General features: G+C 44.2%; 1 protein-coding gene and 1 pseudogene across 1 annotated transcript in view; both read right to left on the bottom strand.

Moving 5' to 3' along the window:
* LOC124805245 (O-acyltransferase like protein-like) overlaps positions 1-10,915 on the bottom strand; it is a 36,784-nt gene extending 25,869 nt beyond the window's left edge. Inside the window, exons 1-2 of the mRNA XM_047265756.1 lie at positions 10,642-10,915; positions 2,719-2,861 (exon numbers count right to left, since the gene is read on the bottom strand). Coding sequence (XP_047121712.1) covers positions 2,719-2,861; positions 10,642-10,876 — 378 coding nt within the window. The 5' untranslated portion in view covers positions 10,877-10,915. The remainder of the gene's footprint in view (positions 1-2,718; positions 2,862-10,641) is intronic.
* A 7,230-nt stretch (positions 10,916-18,145) lies between these two features.
* Positions 18,146-18,263, bottom strand: LOC124709469 (annotated as a pseudogene).
* Between the last annotated feature and the right edge of the window lie 1,042 nt (positions 18,264-19,305).

The following is a 19,305-nucleotide window of genomic DNA, read 5'->3' as shown; positions in this document are numbered from 1 at the left end:
AGACTAGGCAGACCTCGTGTACTGACGGACGGGCAGTGGCGAACATGGTGGATGGTGGCTGTGAAGATCGCATGAAATCATTGGAAGGAATTACTCGTGAGCTCAAAGTGCCACGAGCGATCCATCTAACACAATGGCTGTGCATGATGGTCAGTCAGTGTAAAGTGACGCTTCAGGCGGAGTAAAGAGCGACGCCAGTGAACAATGTATGACTGGAAACAAGTGATTTGGAGTGATGCATCACAATATTGCGTATGACAATCCAGTGGAAGGGTATGGGCTTCGTGAATGCCTCACATCAGGTGCAGTGCCAACAGTGAGACACGGAGGAGAGGTGTTACGGGGCAGGGACATTTTTCTTGCTTAGGATTTGATCCATTTATTGCGCTTAAGGAATAACTGGATTAGGAACCATGCGAAGACATTTTACAGCATGGTGTACTGTGTATAGTAGAGGAAAAGTTTAGAAGTGACGACTGTATCATCATGACTATGCACTCTGTCTAAAGCAGCATCTTTGAGGGAATGGTTTGTGGACAATAATATTACTGAAATGGACTGGCCTGCCGGTAGTCTCTACCTGAATCAGTGGAACACCTTCGTGGCTGGTAAGAATGTCGATATCGCTCCAGATACCAGCGTCCAGCATTGCTACCTTCGGTGGTTTCGGCTTTTGAGTAATAATGGATTGCCATTCCTTCACAGGTTTTCAGACAGTTGACTGAAAGTGTCCCCAGCAGGATTCAGGCTGTTGTAAAGGCGAAGGCCGGACACTCGCCATATTGACGTCCACTAATAAGTGTCTGGATACTTTTGTTCAGATACTGTACTTTTAATTTATTATACTGGTGATTGGTATCCGAAGCTGTGGATTAAAGAACTTGAAAAATTGCAACAACTGACCACTTCCTCTATATCCTTATTAATGGTAATATGCGTTTTGGGTCTTTACTCATCTTCTAATGGCGTAATGCGGTTGTGTCTCACTTATATCGAAGTGCAAGTCTTAGAAAGCTGTGTGGCCATCGAGCATGTGAATGCTGACTCACTTCCCTTATCAGGTTTCCAAGTTAACGCCTCTAAAATACAAACAGACTTAGTTGCACAGAAAAGACTTATAAACCTCAGTTCAGGGAATGTAGATGGGTAGATCACATAACTAATGAGGAGGAAGTACTGAACAGAATTGGGGAGAAGAGAAATTTGTGGCACAATTTGACTAGAAGAAGGAATCGGTTGGTAGGACATGTTCTGAGGCATCACGGAATCACCAATTTAGTATTGGAGGGCAGCGTGGAGGGTAAAAATCGAAGAGCGAGACCAAGAGATGAATACAATAAGCAGATTCAGAAGGATGTAGGTTGCAGTAGGTACTGGGAGATGAAGAAGCTTGTACAGGATAGAGTAGCATGGAGAGCTGCATCAAACCAGTCTCTGGGCTGAAGACCATAACAACAACGATTACAGTATTGGTGAAAAATCTGTGGAAACACTAACCACTGTCAAGTACCTAGGTGTAACCATCCACAACACCCTAGAGTGGAATGACCACGCAAAACAAATTATACGAGAGCTATTTGGAAAGTAAGGTCCGATTGGTCGCGAAATGGGAAAAAACGACAGTGAAAGTCCGATCAAGCTTTGCACAAACGTACTGGGCAGTATCTCTAATAAGCCTGTCGATCGCGTCACATCGCTCTTTTCAGTTCTGAGCACACAGTGAACACGTGAAGAAGTCTAAAACAATAAGCGTATCCCACAAAGTCTGAGTGCAGGCTGAGAGGTTTCGCCTGATATCATGCAACCCCAAATAACGCAACTGTCTCGGCCTCACACTGCAGGGGCACTGAGGGCGTGCCTGCAGCGTTTTCAGTGGGAGGTGTTTGATCGTCCCCCATACAACCCGGACTCGCCTCCCTCTGAAGTTCATTTCTGCTTACATGAACCATTGGCGCAGAGACGTGTCGGAAAGCACAGACGGCTGTCTTCTATAAGGACGATATTGATAAAGTTGTATAACGCTACGACAAATGTCTAAGCAGGCGCAGGTACGATGCAGAGAAGATGTCGCAAACAAAACATTTTTTATTTTCACTGTGGTTTCCATTTCACGACCGATCGGACTTTACTTTCCGAATAGTCCTTGTAGGAAAAGGAGATACCAGGCTGCGATTCATCAAAAAAAACGTTAAAAATGCAATTCATTGACGAAAGAAGTGGCATGCAAAACACTTTGTTCTGATGATTCTTAAGTACTGCTCATCGGTGTGGGACCGTCACCGGGATGGACTGAGAGGACAGATAGACAACATCCAATGAAGAGTGACGCGTTTCGTTATGGGATCGTTTCGTCGGCGCGAGAGCTTTACAGACATGACCAACAAATTCCAGTATCAGACGCTACTAGAAAGGCGTTGCTTATACGGAGAGGTTTACTATTGAAATTACGAGGGAGTACGTCATGGGAAAAGTCGGGCAACATAGTGCTGCACTACTTCCCACATACGTGTCGCGTCGCGAAATGGGGGCTTCGAGAAAATCTCAGAAATTGGAGTTAATATGAAGCATTACCAAAACTAATTCGTCACTCGCGTTATTAGAGAGTGTAATACGAAAGGGCGGGGGGGGGGGGGGGCGGCGGGAGGTAGTGGCACCAGAAGAACACTCCACCACCGAGGTGGCGCAGAGTGTCGATAAATGTAGAGATAAGTGACTCACCCCTGAGAGGTGCACCGTGGCGAGGCAGTAGCGGGCCTTGAAGGCGGGCCCCCTGGTCTGCACGCACTGGTCGTAGGCGCCCAGCAGGTCTGTGTTGCCGGAGAGCACCCCTGGCGCCAGCCGCCGGTTGGACGCGTCCACCACTGCAACACCCGCCACCTCTATGTCAGACTATGTCCAGCAGCATACGAGCCGCGACGTGCAGCTTCGTCACATCTTGCGCTTTCCACGCATACCACTTCCTAGTAGCTTTGGTCAGTTAATGTCGTGACCGCGTTACCTGTATGTCGTGTGTGTTGCATACCTATCTGTCGTTACATCATAACAATAACTTTTTTTACGTTTGCGATCGGTATCTTACTAAATGTCCCTAAAAAGTGGAAGCAGTGAAACGTCTAGAAATTAAGTCGGGGTTTATAAAGGGCCACGTAAGCTGTGGAAAATTTTTGTTCTACATCATTATTCTCTTGTTTGATACTTAAAAATAAACAGTATTTACAGTGAAACTGAAATTGTCAATGTTTAATTCAGGCTTTATTCGAAAATTGTTGATTTTGGTACACGAAACAGAGGGATATTGTAGTAATAATAAAGAAAACAATGTAGATTTATCATACAGCGCTAGAAAACACAATTTCCTCGGTAAAAATGTAAAATAAAAAAAAAATCAAAATGAAAATATATCAGATATCGCTTCAATACTTCGTTGAAACTACATAAAAGTGTTTCAGTTTTTAAATAACATTTGCATTTATCAATAACAACAGGAAACTCCTGCTTTTGATCATGGTGAACATTCGATTGAGTAAAATATATCCTTATGGAATATAAATTATAATTTATAAGTAATAACAATTATTTGATCGCATTGTGTCCACGCTTTTATGGAACCAAAGCAATTACTTTTGATGTCAGTACAGGTTACATTCTATTGGCTGCAAAATAACTTATATACCGGGTGATCAAGAAGTCAATATAAATTTGAAATCTTAATAAACCACGGAATAATGTAGATAGAGAGGTAAAAATTGACACATATGCTTCGAATGAATGGGTTTTTATTAGAACAAAAAAAAAAAAAAATAAAGTTCACAAAATGTCCGACAGATGGCGCTGGACAGCAAAACGTCAGTGACTGCTACCCTGACGGGTGAGAGGTACGCCGATATGTACAGAATCGCATCATCCACAGCCTGGCTGATAAACACCTGCTGGAACGTACGATGTGTATGCAGGATGGCGCTCCACCCCATATTGCTAGACGCGTGAAAGATCTCTTTCGCGCGTCGTTTGGTGATGATCGTGTGCTCAGCCGCCACTTTCGTCATGTTTCGCCTCCCAGATCCCCAGACCTCAGTCCGTGAGATTATTGGCTTTGGGGTTACCTGAAGTCGCAAGTGTATCGTGATCGACCGACATCTCTAGGGATGCTGCAAGACAACATCCAACGCCAATGCCTCACCATAACTCCGGACATGCTTTACGGTGCTGTTCACAACATTATTCCTCGACTACAGCTATTGTTGTGGAATGATGGTGGACATATTGAGCATTTCCTGTAAAGAACATCATCTTTGCTTTGTCTTACTTTGTGATGCTAATTATTGCGATTCTGATCAGGTGAAGCGCCATCTGTCGGACAGTTTTTGAACTTTTGTATTTTTTTGGTTCTAATAAAACCCCATGTATGTGAATTTGTACCTCTCTATCTACATTATTCCGTGATTTACTCAGTTTTCAAATTTATACTGACTTTTTGATCACCCGGTATATTCTACCAATCCTACCGACAATCCTATCATTTACTCCGTCATTTAAGTAGTGTACCAAAACTACCGAACTGTAGTTTCGGTAGAGCACAACTCTAGTTTTAGCCAGACGCCAACGTTGTAAGATCTCAGTGCTTTCGTGAAATAGCGCTGCTGAGAACACATCATCTGACGGGGAAGAAGTCTGTTACTCCACACAATAGTGTAGTTTGTGAAACATTGAAATTTACATCTTTTCAAAGTATAATATGTGCCAATTAAATTCATTCGGATGACCAAACGAAAACATTTAGCAAATAATTCATCAGATTTTTAAAATTTATCGTATTCTGCATCCACTAGTATACCGAGTATCTAGTTCGCCCTTTACGTGCATCGTTTCTCGTTTTAATAACTTAATTTTCTACTCAATGTTCAAGGTTCCACGGGAATGTGAGAACGATACGCTTCATCAGCGGAATGTAGCGGATTTAGCTGCAACAATAAAATATATTAAAATAATATGAGGGACGCATGGTACAATATTTCAGGAAACTCTTTTCCCTTTACTGTAACCACAGAGGTCTCTGACGAGAGTCAAACTGGTGAATGCAGAACTTGCGAGAATGACACGAAAGACCAACTAGTCTGCGTCTATCCCTGCTGCATTCGAAAGGTTTCCCTTTAACAATCACAGATGTAAGTGGGTTGCCATTTACGTCACTACGAAGAAAGATCTAGAAAATAAATGTCAAAGTAACAGGGGAACGGCAGCATACGATTCGCTATGAACATTTCACATAACATCCCTACAAATTGTTGAAGACAGGTATGTCAAAACTGACTGATTCAAATTGTGACTCGCTGATGTTGTAGTCAAATGACACTAGATTTTCTCGTTTCGTAAAGTGCAAAAACTTGGCACCACTTTTAAATCTTATCAAGATGTGATTTGACATTCGTGCAGCTTTTTTTCTTATTATAGATAACTGCAACATCTGCAAAAAGTCAGAGTTTACTATTAATGTCATCTGACAACCCATTGATGTACAAATTGAACAGCTAGGATCCCAACACTTCCCTGGGGCACGAATGAATTTACTTCTGCACCTGTTGCGGACTCGCGGACGCACGTTCTCGCCACAAAGAATTCCTCAGTCCAGACACAAATTTCGTTTCACGGCCCCACATGATCGTGCTTTTAATTACAAGCATTGGTGTATCACTGAGTCAAATGCTTTTCGAAAGTCAGGAAATACTGCATCTACCTGGTTGCTTTGATCCGTGGCTTTCAGGATGCCATACGAGAATAGCGTGAATTGGATATTCATGACCGATGTTTACGAAATTTATGCTAGTGCAGCTCAGAATACGTTCTAAGATTCAGTACAGATAAACAAGGTGTTTCAAATGTCATGTCCTATAGGACAAAATCTACATTAGTGATTCAGTTGTCTTCTCCCATAGGACAAAGTTGCATTCAAGGATATGACAGGAAGGGTCATTCGAAGCAAAAAAGTCTAATAAATATGGGCATTAAAATGCACACTTTAAGATCTCTGAGCTCTTCTTCGTCTTCGATACTGTGAAACAAATCTTTTCTACTGCAAGCTCATTGCTTTCCATATTATGAAAAATTGTAGTATGGACCAACACAAGAAGAAAAAGAAAAGTGCATGGGCTCTGAAGTGCATACCTTAAAAGCCATGACCGCTTCTTCAACTTCTGCTGTGAAACACACCTCTCCTCCTTGAAAAGTGCTCATAGGTCTCGAGGTATGCACCTTAGAGTCCATTTTAACTAAACAGTTTTTACTTGTTTTGGCCTTTACTACCTCGTCCCAAAATATGGAAAGCAAAGAGTTTGCGGTAGAAGAGATCCGTTTTAAAATATCGGATATGAGTAAGTGCTCGTAACTCTTAAGGTATGCATTTTGGAACCTATGTTTAGTAGACTTTTTTGCTCCGAATGGTCATTCCTGCCATATCCCTGAATACGACTGGGCCAAGACTTTTAAATCACATTGTGATGATATTCTAGAATCTGATAAGAATTCCATCGAGTCCCGGTTCCTTGTTCAGCTTTAGTGATTTCAGCTGTTTCTCGACGCCATTGACATTAATACCCAGTCGTATATCACTCCTCTTTGCAGTGGCACGGGAATTAAACTGGGAGAGTTGTGATCCAATCCCGACCTTCATTTCTAAGGGAACATTTGAAATAGGCGGTAAATTTACATGTAAGACATACACGCCACTACACTGACCATAAATTCCACGTTTAAAACGACTGAACAGATTCTGAATTCTGCCACCAACCTACAGGATACTCGAAGTGCGCCGGTTAATGGATGTTTGACTGCCTAAAGTGAATCCTAAACATGTGTACATAAAAATTTTTAATCAGTTATTTTCGTAATTGCCAGTACACTGTTTTGTGACTTATGAGTCGTTCAAACAAAAAAGCGTGGAGTTCCTTTCGAGCTGGGCGCGTGAATCGTCTCAACAAGGTCACGTAACTGCTGCTATTCGCTACAGCGAGTCGACGTCTCTTCACCACATCTAAAAATCCGATCTGCGGGTGGCTCGGGGAAATAGTACCATCAAGTGAAGTGTCACCCATAAAGCCAGATATCAGCTTCATAAATGTATGCTTACGTCTTAAAGTAAGCGTAATGGTCGATTCTGTTTCGTACTGCGTGTAATGAAACTGCAGTCTTAAGCTCAGAAATGTTCTGAACGCTATGAAAGGGATGTGAAGCTTAGAGTTCGACATGCTTTCTATGTCGATGTCACCAGAGGCACAGCACTAGCTCATTAGCTGGGTCTGGTTGATGACAGGAACCACAATTAACTGAAAACTTGGTGAAGGGACGAGCAGAGAGTTTACTTCAAATGATTTACGAAATTTTAAGCACTGCGCCAACCGCAACTGTGCTATGTGCTTTGAGAAACACTGTGGCGAAAGATTCCTTCCAGTATGAGTAATACGGTAAACACCACTGACGGACTGACAAACTGCAGCGTGCAACAAGCGCCCTATAACCTTGGGACATGTGATCCTCATGACGCCAATCCCTCCAGCCGTTATTGCCAGTAGATCAATCCTGATGGCGCTGGTGCTTCTTTATTCATGCATATCGTCATTTTTCCTAAGATGGCTGAGTGAACACTGTTCCGGACCTCCCGATCTTTCAAAAACCCGAGGTTCAAATGGTTCAAATGGCTCTGAGCACTATGGGACTCAACTGCTGAGGTCATTAGTCCCCTAGAACTTAGAACTAGTTAAACCTAACTAACCTAAGGACATCACAAACATCCATGCCCGAGGCAGGATTCGAACCTGCGACCGTAGCGGTCTTGCGGTTCCAGACTGCAGCGCCTTTAACCGCACGGCCACTTCGGCCGGCAAAAACCCGAGGAAAGCCGGGAACCGAACCAGAGTCCTTTCGCACCGAATTCAGCAACGCCAACTATTCGGCTAGAGAGACGGTCGTTTATGCTTTAATCGACATGGATAAATGGAGCCTGAGGATGTCTGAAATCTTTCACATGGCATAATATTTTCACAGTGTATATAGTCCTAGTGGAATCATGTATCACATTCTCAGCACCGGTGAAACCAAGAGCAAAGAAAATAATCACCTTAATTAAAAACAAAACAAAATTTACGTACTTTCAATATTGTGTTGGTATCAATATCAGCAAATCACTATATTTGTAATTAATTAATTAAGATTTCCATCAGAGCTGTAAATAATATCTTAGTTAGTGACTAGTTTCGTGCTTCATTCTCAAACCATTTCCTATACTAGAGGATACAATGACCTTAGCAAAACGTGAAATACAATATTTTCATCTTTATTGCATCTTTATTGCATTGCTGTAATTTGTGCACGCAGAATGTTTGAAAATGAACGAAAAGTTCGAAACTAGTCACTAATAAAAATATTCTTTGCAACTCTGACGGAAACTTAATTCATAAATTACAATAAAATTTTGCAAAGAACACAATTTGCTGCTTCATTCACCTTTAACAGCAATATTTACTGCAACAGACGAGTTTCGGCAGTATTTTGCTATCATCGAGCACACATTTATCAATTAAACACTATTTTGTATGCCTTCATAAGCTAGATGTATGATGTTTTTGCTGTATGTGCCGGTGAAAAAAAAGCTAGCTGATCGAGTTCTGCAGTGAAATTTACACGTGGGTTACGCTCCAACATTTTTTTTTACTTATATGAGGCATAAATTGACTGTGTACTATTACTTGCTTATGGAATGAATGTATATTCCAATTTTATTTAGTGATCTATGTCCCAGAAATTGGAATGTATATGCAGTCCACATGTAAGTAATTAGTTCTTTCAATAAACATACTGGCCGAGCGGTTCTAGGCGCTCAGCCCGGAACCGCGCGACTGCTACGGTCGCAGGTTCGAATCCTGCCTCGGGCATGGATGTGTGTGATGTCTTTAGGTTAGCTAGATTTAAGTAGTTCTAAGTTCTGGGGGACTGATGACCACAGATGTTAAGTCCCATAGTGTTCAGAGCCATTTGAACCATTTTGAACCAATAACCATACGACTGAGAAATTTTTGTAGATCAGAGGATTTAAAATAGGGCCTCTACGGAGTATCTCTTTCGTTTCCAAAGACGCATCTCTGGAAACGAATTGAGGTGCTCTGTAGATGCGTTAGTTTAAAATATGGTCAGCTTTGGAAGCAAACTAATATACTCTGCAGATGCACTGCTTTAAAATGTTTGATTCAGCAAAAATTTCGCATTCACACATATTTATCATTGTACCGGACGATGACGTAACAGGCGAAGGCCTGTTGTGAAAAAAAAATAATAAATATTCTAGAATATTACATCGGTGACGCGTGTGTTCCCATTTGTAGTGTATAAAATATTCTACCAAGAACCGATTGACCTATAATACATTTTTTAAAGAAGGTTTTGCCATGTAACTGTCAATTGTTCATTTATTTTACACATTCATGATTTCGACTTTGTATTCATTCTCAAGTGCATGTTAAAAAGTTAAAATATGTCTGAACTGTCTGTGATATGTCATCGGCGACAGAGATATTTCAACTTTTCAACATGTACTTGAGAATGCCTACAAGGCAGAAATCGGGATTGTGAATAATAAATGAACCAGTGACAGTCAAATGTCGGGAATTTCTTAAAAAATCTCTATGATATGGTCTCCCACGAAGGAAACAGCAGTAGGTCTAGTTTATTACGAGGCCTGCTATACATCTGGGAAAAGATTTAAATTGAGAAGTAGACCACCCACATTACTGACATTTCCTAGTACCATTGGGTCACGGAAGCAGGTTAATTCACCGAGTATATAGAATACAGGATAACAGTGATATATATATATATATATATATATATATATATATATATATATATATATATACTGGGTGATCAAAAAGTCAGTATAAATTTGAAAACTTAATAAACCACGGAATAATGTAGATAGAGAGGTAACAATTGACACGCATGCTTGGAATGGCGTAGGGTTTTATCAGAACAAAAAAAAAAAAAAAAAAAAAGAAACAGAGTATTGCTAGACGCGTGGAAGATCCCTTGCGCGGATCATTTGGTCATGATCGTGTGCTCAGCTGTCACTTTCGTCATGCTTGGCTCCCCAGGTCCCCAGACCTCAATCCGTGCGATTATTGGCTTTGGGGTTACCTGAAGTCGCAAGTGTATCGTGATCGACCGACATCTCTAGGGATGCTGAAAGACAACATCCGACGCCAATGCCTCACCATAACTCCGGACATGCTTTACAGTGGTGTTCACAACATTATTCCTCGACTACAGCTATTAATGAGGCTTGATGGTGGACATATTGAGCATTTCCTGTAAAGAACATCATCTTTGCATCGTCTTACTTTGTTATGCTGATTATTGCTATTCTGATCAGATGAAGCGCCATCTGTCGCACATCTTTTGAACGTTTGTATTTTTTTGGTTCTAATAAAACGCCATGTCATTCCAAGCATGTATGTGAATTTGTAGTCTCTATCTACATTATTCCGTGATTTATTCTTCAAATTTATGCTGACTTTTTGATCACCCGGTATATATATCGATCCTATAACAGACTTTGCCACGGAAGCAACCCTATAAATGAAGGACAGTAGGACTTACTGGAGAGGGCCCACGTGGAGCGGTTGCGGGCTGCTTCCGCCAATAGAGTGGTATCTCTGCGGCAGGCGTCGCCGACCTCCGGCGCGTGTGGCAGCAGCGGCCGCAGCTGCGGCGGCAAGTCCTCCACCTCTGCCTCAGCAGGCGCCGGCAACCTGCGCCCCGAGGGGGGCGCCGGGCCCAGCGGCTCTGCCGCAGCCACCGCCAGCAGAACTGCGAGCCTCCACACGGTTGCCATGGCGACGCTTCTGCGGTACGCTGCCGGTGGGTGGATGGTGGCCGCCGACGACTGTGCGCCGGCCGGCGCGCGGCGCACGTTTTGTGCACAGCGCGACGCGACGCTACCCCCTCCCCGCCAGCCATCCACCCGCTGTGACGTCAGGCTTCACGTGCGGCGCTCCTGGCCCGATCGGGGCGACTTCCGTTCCGGGAACGTCACTGCCCGGGCCTCCACGAGCGCTACTGCTACGCAGAACCGGCCCGCCTTCCTCTCTCCGTGTTAACGCGGACAGCAGGGATGCCCCACGGACTGTGGACCCCTTATCTCGCGACCTGGCTTCACCTCGCCGTCCAGTGGCTGCGCTGCGTCAGGTTGTCCTCTGTTGGCCCTCCGGCACTAGGAAAAGCTGATGGACCCTCCAACTCAGTGGTCGTCAAACTGCGGCTCGCGGCCCGCGTGCAGTCCGAATGTAGTATTCGCGAGACTCGCTGTTCTCAGTTGTACTTTATAATAATATGCATCTAATAATTAACAACCGAATCTAAAATCGACAACTAACATTAACAGCCTCTTAAGGGTGTCGTATTCGTATTCAGTAAGAAACAAAAATGTGAGACCTTAGTTTTTCCCGGCGTATGCAATGTAAGTAAGTTACGAGAATGAAGCGAGATGACGTCGTCGACTACCGCCGATATTTCGAGAGAAACATGAAAAAAAAAAAAAAAAACAATTGGTTCAAATGGCTCTGAGCACTATGGGACTTAACTTCTGAAGTGATCAGTTCCCTAGAACTTAACACTACTTAAACCTAACTAACCTAAGGACATCACACACATCCATGCCCAAGGCAGGATTCGAACCTGCGACCGTAGCGGTCACGCGGTTCCAGACTGTAGCGCCAAGAACCGCACGGCCACATCGTCCGGCGGACAGGAAGACATTCTACCGTTTTCAAGGCAAATCTGCAGCAGGTAAGCACTGTGCAAGCGAATTTAAAACCTCAGTTTTCAGAGGAACTACGTAAAGATTACACACAAACACACACACACACACACACACACACACACACACACACATACACTGTTAACACTAGCGCCATCACAAACCAAAGATGACTGACGTCAGAAGTTACTGTTAGCAAAATTAATAGTCAACGTGCGCCTATCACAAACTCTGTCCCTCTGCTTTTTGACAAGTGAGAGAGCACGATTCCATGCAGAATCTAAACAATGACCACCATCTCTATTTATAAGGTTACTTGCTAATTTAATTTAAACAGCTTCCTTAATAACTCCATAGCAATAGCTGGAATTTCATGCCAGAATCTCCATCGAGCGAGGTGTCGTAATGGTTAGGACACTGGACTCGCATTCGGGAGGACGACGGTTCAAACCCACGTCCGGCCATCCTGATTTAGGTTTTACACTACGTGATCAAGGGTATCCGGGCAACTGGCTGAATACAACTTACAAGTTCGTGGCGCCCTACATCAGTAATGTTGGAATTCAAAATGGTGTTGGCCCACCCTTAGCCTTGAGGACAGCTTCCACACCCGCAGACATACGTTCAATCAGGTGCTGGAAGGTTTCTTGGGGAATGGCAGCCCATTCTCCACGGAGTGCTACACTGAGGAGAGGTGTCGATGTCGGTCGGTGAGGTTCTGGCACGAAGTCGCGTTCCGAAACATCCCATAGGATTTAGCTCAGGACTCTGTGCAGGCCAGCCCATTACAGGGATGTTATTGTCGTGTAACCACTCCGCGACAGTCCGTGCATTATGATCGTGTTGAAAGATGCAATCGCCATCCCCAAATTGCTCTTCAACAGTGGGGAGCAAGAAGGTGCTTAAAACGTCAATGTGGGCCTATGCTGTGATAGTGCCACGCAAAACAACAATGGGTTGTAAGCCCCCTCCATGAAAAACACGACCACACCATAACACCACCGCCTCCGAATTTTACAGTTGGAACTACACACGTTCGCAGATGACGATCACCGGGCATTCGCCAGTTCCACACTCTGCCATCGGATCGCCACGCTGTGTACCGTTATTCGTCCTCCACACAATTTTTTCCACTGTTGAATCGTCCAATGTTTACGCTTCTTAGAGCAAACGAGGCGTCGTTTGGCATTTACTGGCGTGATGTGTGGCTTATGAGCAGCCGCTCAACCGTGAAATTCAAATTTTCTCACCTCCCTCCTGGATTCATGTCTCCTATTACACTTTACGGCCCTCTTCAACTGTCGGCGGTCTCTGTCATCAACAGACGAAGTCCGTATGTACGCTTTTGTACTGTACGTGTCCCTCCACGTTTCCACTTCACTATCACATCGGGAACAGTGGACCTAGGGATGTTTAGGAGTGTGGAAATCTCATGTACAGACGTATGATACAAGTGACACCCAGTCACCTGACCACGTTCGAAGCCCGTGAGTTCCGCGGAGCGCCCATTCTGCTCTCTCACGATGTCTAATGACTACTGAGTTTGCTGATATGCAGTACATGGCAGTGGGTGGCAGCACAATGCACCTAATATGAAAAGCGTATGTTTTTGGGAGTGTCCGGATACTTTTGATCACACAGTGTACGTGATTTCCCCAAATCACTCCAGCCAAACGCCGGGACGCTTCCTTTGAAAGGGCACGGTCGATTTCCTTCCCCATCCTTCCGTAATCCGATGGGACCGATGACCTCGCTGTTTGGTCCCCTCCTCCAAAACAATCAACCATCCAGAATCTCCATGTCGTTATATTCCATCGGATGGCCGGATTTGCTCGGGTGTTGTAAGCGTGCGTGCCGCATATACTCAGTACACCGGTCCTCCACGATCCTGACACTCTGGCCAATGTATGACATGCCACAACTGCAAGGAGCACGTAGACACCAAACGAAGATTTACGGAACGTAGAAGTCACGGAACCTAGAAGGACCCACGATCTTAGATGGTGGTCTAAAAACACATTTGTCATCATACTTTCGCAAACTACGACCAGCCCAGTTCGAAATACTCCCTGTGTAAGGAAAAAGGCCGTATACTTTGGTGCCACCTTGGTATTACCATCACTTACCCCGTGCATAGTTGGTCGTTAGCGCACTTCTGACGTCGGTCGTCTTTGGTTTGTGATGACGCTAGTGTTGACAGTGTGTGTGTGTGTGTGTGTGTGTGTGTGTGTGTGTGTGTGTGTGTGTGTGTGCGTGTGGGCGCTAGAGATTATAGTTTTTGTGTGTGTGTGTGTGTGTGTGTGTGTGTGTGTGTGTGTGTGAGTGTGTGCGCGTGCTTGTGTGTGTTCGTGTGGTGTGTGTGTGTGTGTGTGTGTGTGTGTGTGTGTGTGTGTGTGTGTGTGTGTGTGTGTGCGTGTGTGTGTGCTTGTGTGTGTTTGTGTGTGGTATCTTTACGGAGTTTATCTAGAAACTGAGGTTTTAAATTCGCTTGCACAGCGCTTATTTGCTGCAGTTTTGCCTTGAAAACGGCATGGTGTGCTCCTGTCGAAGTATCGGCGGTTGTCGACGACGTCACCCGGCTGCATTCTCGTAAGTTATCAAATGGCTCTGAGCAATATGGGACTTAACAGCTGTGGTCATCAGTCCCCTAGAACTTAGAACTACTTAATCCTAACTAACCTAAGGACATCACACACATCCATGCCCGAGGCAGGATTCGAACCTGCGACCGTAGCAGTCGCACGGTTCCGTACTGCGCGCCTAGAACCGCGAGACCACCGCGGCCTGCGTAAGTTATCAGAAGAGAAACAAAAAGACTGACAGGGACAGTGAGATTTTATTAAGTGCTTAATTTTCAATTGACGTTGGCAGATACAGATGTGAGGTGAGTGAAGTTTCTCGCTTGTCTCAGGGACAGAGCGCAAGTAGCGCGGCCGCTGCAGGGTTAGATGGTGTGAGTGGGGGTGATGTTTTATTATTTGTCTTCCAATACTGATAAGTCACAAGCCTGCAACAATCACCTGCTATGGTATACGGAAGTAACATGGATTCATGATTGCCCATTATGGAGACTGGTCATCTTAAAACGCCGTGCGCACTCTAGCAAAGAATCTGAAATTAAATTAAGGCTGTTGTGTACAACGCAAAACACTGAAGGAGAATGACATTCAAATCAGTTAGTACACATTTGTAATCACGCCTCATACTGCGCAATGCAGAACAGTTACTATTATTAATCTTCAACTCACACCGACATCACAACTACACCTCGTTAGGCAATTTCAGTGTCGCAGTTTTGATGTCGCTGCCAGAAGAGGGTAGATACTACCAAAAAAGGTGGTACACCAACATCGAAAGGATGCCACCTAAACGCCTGCCATTGCAAGAATTACGTTTAGACCAATCATGATGTAGGACGGCCACAGAATACAATAGTTTTGTTAAATCCGCTTGGTTTCGAGACGTACCAACAGCCAGCCGTTGAAATACGAGAGGGAGAAGAGGAACAGCCGACAGGAAGTGTTCCGAACGGTGCCGACTTCCGTCCGGCGACTGACTTACCGCGCCCTTATTACTGATATTCTACTGGGGATTCGTAACGTACTAATTTATGTAAGTTACCAACTAATAGTAAGATAGGTGCATATGGGGCCAGAGGTGCCCCCCCCCCACTCCCCCTCCGAAAGTGTCAAGTTGGCTCTTGGGCAAAAACGTTTGACGACCACAGCTCCAACGTTCCGTCTCGGTGAGACTGCGAGAAGCAGTTTCGGACCTGTTTCAGATATCAACCTACCAAACTGGTGGGTTATCTTCCGACTTGTAGCATTGCGATTCAATTGAAATTCAACTTCATCCATCATTAATCAGTTACATCTACATCCATAACACGTATTCCACTTTACGAAGATTGGTCATGAAGTTTCAATTAGCACCACGAAAGAAATTAGTTAAGAAATTATTTTTGTGTTTGTTTGCAGCTGCGTGCCTGGAGACATGGTACACATTGAAATTCCCCCTAAGTAATGTATCAAGCTGCTAAAAGAGACAAAACATGAGTGTAACATAAATTAGTGTCAGTGATATTGGAGAAAGAGTTGTAATGCCTGAAACTGATGAAAGCTCCACGGCCCGACGGAATTCTTATCAGATTTCGCACCGAATTTATGGCTGAGTTAGCCCGTTTTTCAACCAAAATCTATCGCAGATCCCTCGAACTAAAATACCGTGTATGGTAATTGGATGACATCACTGGTCATACCCGTCTACAAGGAAGGTAGCAGAAGGGGCCCACAAAACTATCGTCCAGTTTTCTTGGCATCCATTTGTTGTTGAATCTTAGTATATTAGTCTGAGCTCAAATGTAATGCGGTGCCTCGAACACATTAACTTCTTTCACGCCAACCAGTATGGATACCGAAAACATCGATCATCTGAAATCCAACTCGCACTTTTCTCACATGGGATGCTGAAAGCCACGTGGATCAAGGTGGTCAGGTACATGCAGTACTTCTCAATTCCCGAAAAACATTTGACGCAGTGCCAGACCTAAACTTATTATCAAAAGTACGGTCGTATCGTGTATCAAGCGAAATTTGTCACTAGCTCGGTGTGGCCGAGCGGTTCTAGGCGCTACAGTCTGGAACCGCGCGACTGCTACGGTTGCAGGATCAAATCCTGCCTCGGGCATGGATGTGTGTGATGTCCTTAGGTTAGTTAGGTTTAAGTAGTTCTAAGTTCTAGGGGACTGATGACCACTGCAGTTAAGTCCCATAGTGCTCAGAGCCATTTGCACCATTTGAACTGAGCACGTTATTTTGGCTGGAGAGTCGTCGACAGATGAAGAAGTAACTTCAGGTGTGCCCCAGGGAAGTATGTTGCAACCATAGCCGTTCATTTTGTATACTAATGATTCTTGCAAACGATATCAATAGTAATCTCACACTTTTCGCAGGTGATGCAGTTAACCATAATGAAGTACTGTTTGGAAAATATAGATCATTTCGATCATGATAAGATTTCGGAATGATCCAGAGATTGGAAACTTGCTTGAGATGTTCACAAACGTACAATTGTGCACTGTACATAACTAAATACCATAGTATCTTATGACTAAAGTATCAAGAACTCACAATTAGAATCTGTTAACTTCTACACACACCTGGGTGTAGCTCTTCGTAGGCGTCAGAAATGAGACGATTAAATAGACTCAGTTGCACGTAGAGAAGATAGTACACTTTGTTTCATTGGTAGAATACTAAGGTAATGTTATCAGTATACAAAAGAGGTTGCCTATAAATCACTTGTGCGATCCATCCTAGAGCATTGCTCAAGAGAGCTGGACCTCTATCAGCCAGGAGTAGCAGTGGATACTGAAATAATACAGAGATGGGCAGCTCCAATAGTCACAGGTTTGTTTGACCCATAGGAGAGTATCACGGCGATGCTGAGTAAATCGAACTGAGAAACACTTGAAGATAGCAGGAAACTATCAAGAAAAAGCCTACTTACAAAAATTCTGCAATCAGCTTTAAATGACGAGTCTAGGAATACGCTACAGTTTCCTACGTATCACTCTCAAAGGGATCGTGAGGGACATATCAAGTTAATTACAGCGTTCACAGAGGCATTTAAATAGTTATTATTCCCGTGCTCCGTGCGCGAATGGAACGGGAAGAAACCCTAACAACTTGTACATCGGGTAGTACCCACTGCGATTCACTTAACAGTAGTTTGCAGACTATGGATATGTCTGTAGATGCAATAGACCCACAGGGACTGTCAGCAGAACCTGAACGTAAATAAATTTAAGATACTGTGTGTTAATAGGCACAGAGATCCCCTACTGTGGTTCTTCAGTTTCTCCCCGCATTTTTATAACAATGTAATTCAAGGTGGACACTACCGGTTATCGGTGTCCAAAGACCACAAAATAATGCGATCTGTCCTGTGTCCTGTCGCCATACCGATCACGAGGTGGCCTCGTGAGCTGACGGCGGAAACTTTGTGTTTCCGGGATCTACGCAATAAAAAACGTGTGAAGCGATAAAAAACAGACACAGGGAATAATATGCGTTTTTAACACATCTAAAATAATGAGAAACAAGAGTACAGTATCAGAAACAACGAGAAAGTGTATGATGTATGCAGTCCGTCTTCAGGCCACAAGTGGCCCATCGGGACCATCCGACTGCTGTGTCATCCTCAACTGAGGATGCGGATAGGAGGGGCGTGTGGTCAGCACACCACTCTCACGGACGTTATGATGGTTTTCTTTGACAGGATCCACTACTATTCGGTCAAGTAGCTCCTCAATTGGCATTACGAGGCTGAGTGTACCCCGAAAAATGGCAACAGCGCATGGCGGCCCGGACGGTCACCCATCCAAGTGCCGGCCACGCCCGACAGCGCTTAAATTCTGTGATCTGACGGGAACCAGTGTTTCCACTGCGGCAAGGCCGTTGCCCCGTATGATGTATAGCACATATAAAATTACCAGCATTATACATGGGCTTGGACAAATATACGCAAGAACCACGAGTAATGCATGCTTGAACGTAAATGCTGATGCTAGCCAAACCCGGAAGTTGCGCTGTTTGACAACAACGGCACCAGTGAAATGCCATCAATACGTTGCAAGTGTCCGTCGTGGTCAAAAGAGTGTTACATTAGTTGCAGGTGCATTATATCGGAGCTAAGTGAATTCGAACATGGGCAAATCGTTGGTGCTCGTACGGTGGGCGTTTCCGTAACCAAGGCAGTGGAAATGCTTCGCCTTTCAAGAGGCACCGTTTCGAAGATTTATACCACATACAGCGAAAGTGGGAAAACGTCATCGCGTGAGTCAGAGTGCAGGAGGAATCGCGTACTGACTGATCGTGACATACTGTCATTGAAGAGGATTGTGGCGAAAAGCGGGAAGAAGACAGCCGCAATAGCCACTGCAGAACTGAATGTCGCACTCGCAAATCCTGTCAGTCGCTTCAGTCGTGGACTGTGCGGCTGGTCCCGGGGGAGGTTCGAGTCCTCCCTCAGGCATGAGTGTGTGTGTTTGTCCTTAGAATAATTTAGGTTAAGTAGTGTGTAAGCTTAGGCACTGATGACCCTAGCAGTTAAGTCCCATAAGATTTCACACACATTTGAACAATCCTGTCAGTATAGAAACAACACGAAGGGAGCTCCGTAAGTAGGGAATTGAAAGGCTAGCTGTAATTCCAAAGGCACCCATCAGTGACGCACATACTCTTAATCAGGAAACGTGTTGCCGAAGCCATAAAACCTGGACTCTGGAGCAATGGAAAAAATAATTTGGTGGGATGACTCTTGTTTCACACTGTCTCCAACTTCTGGTCGCGATACGTCGAAAGAGTGAAACATCGCGAGAATTCGATGATAATCTGGGCAGCCATACTATGATATTCCATTAGCCCCATGGTTATTCTGCAAGGTCGCATTACTGCCAATGATTATGTGAGCATTTTGGGCTCATCACGTCCATCCGATGGTAC

This window comes from Schistocerca piceifrons, chromosome 7, assembly GCF_021461385.2.
Source record: "Schistocerca piceifrons isolate TAMUIC-IGC-003096 chromosome 7, iqSchPice1.1, whole genome shotgun sequence".
NCBI classification, from domain to species: Eukaryota; Metazoa; Arthropoda; class Insecta; order Orthoptera; family Acrididae; genus Schistocerca; species Schistocerca piceifrons.
Note: the sequence above shows the minus strand (reverse complement) of the source record. Positions and strands in the feature narration are given on the sequence as shown.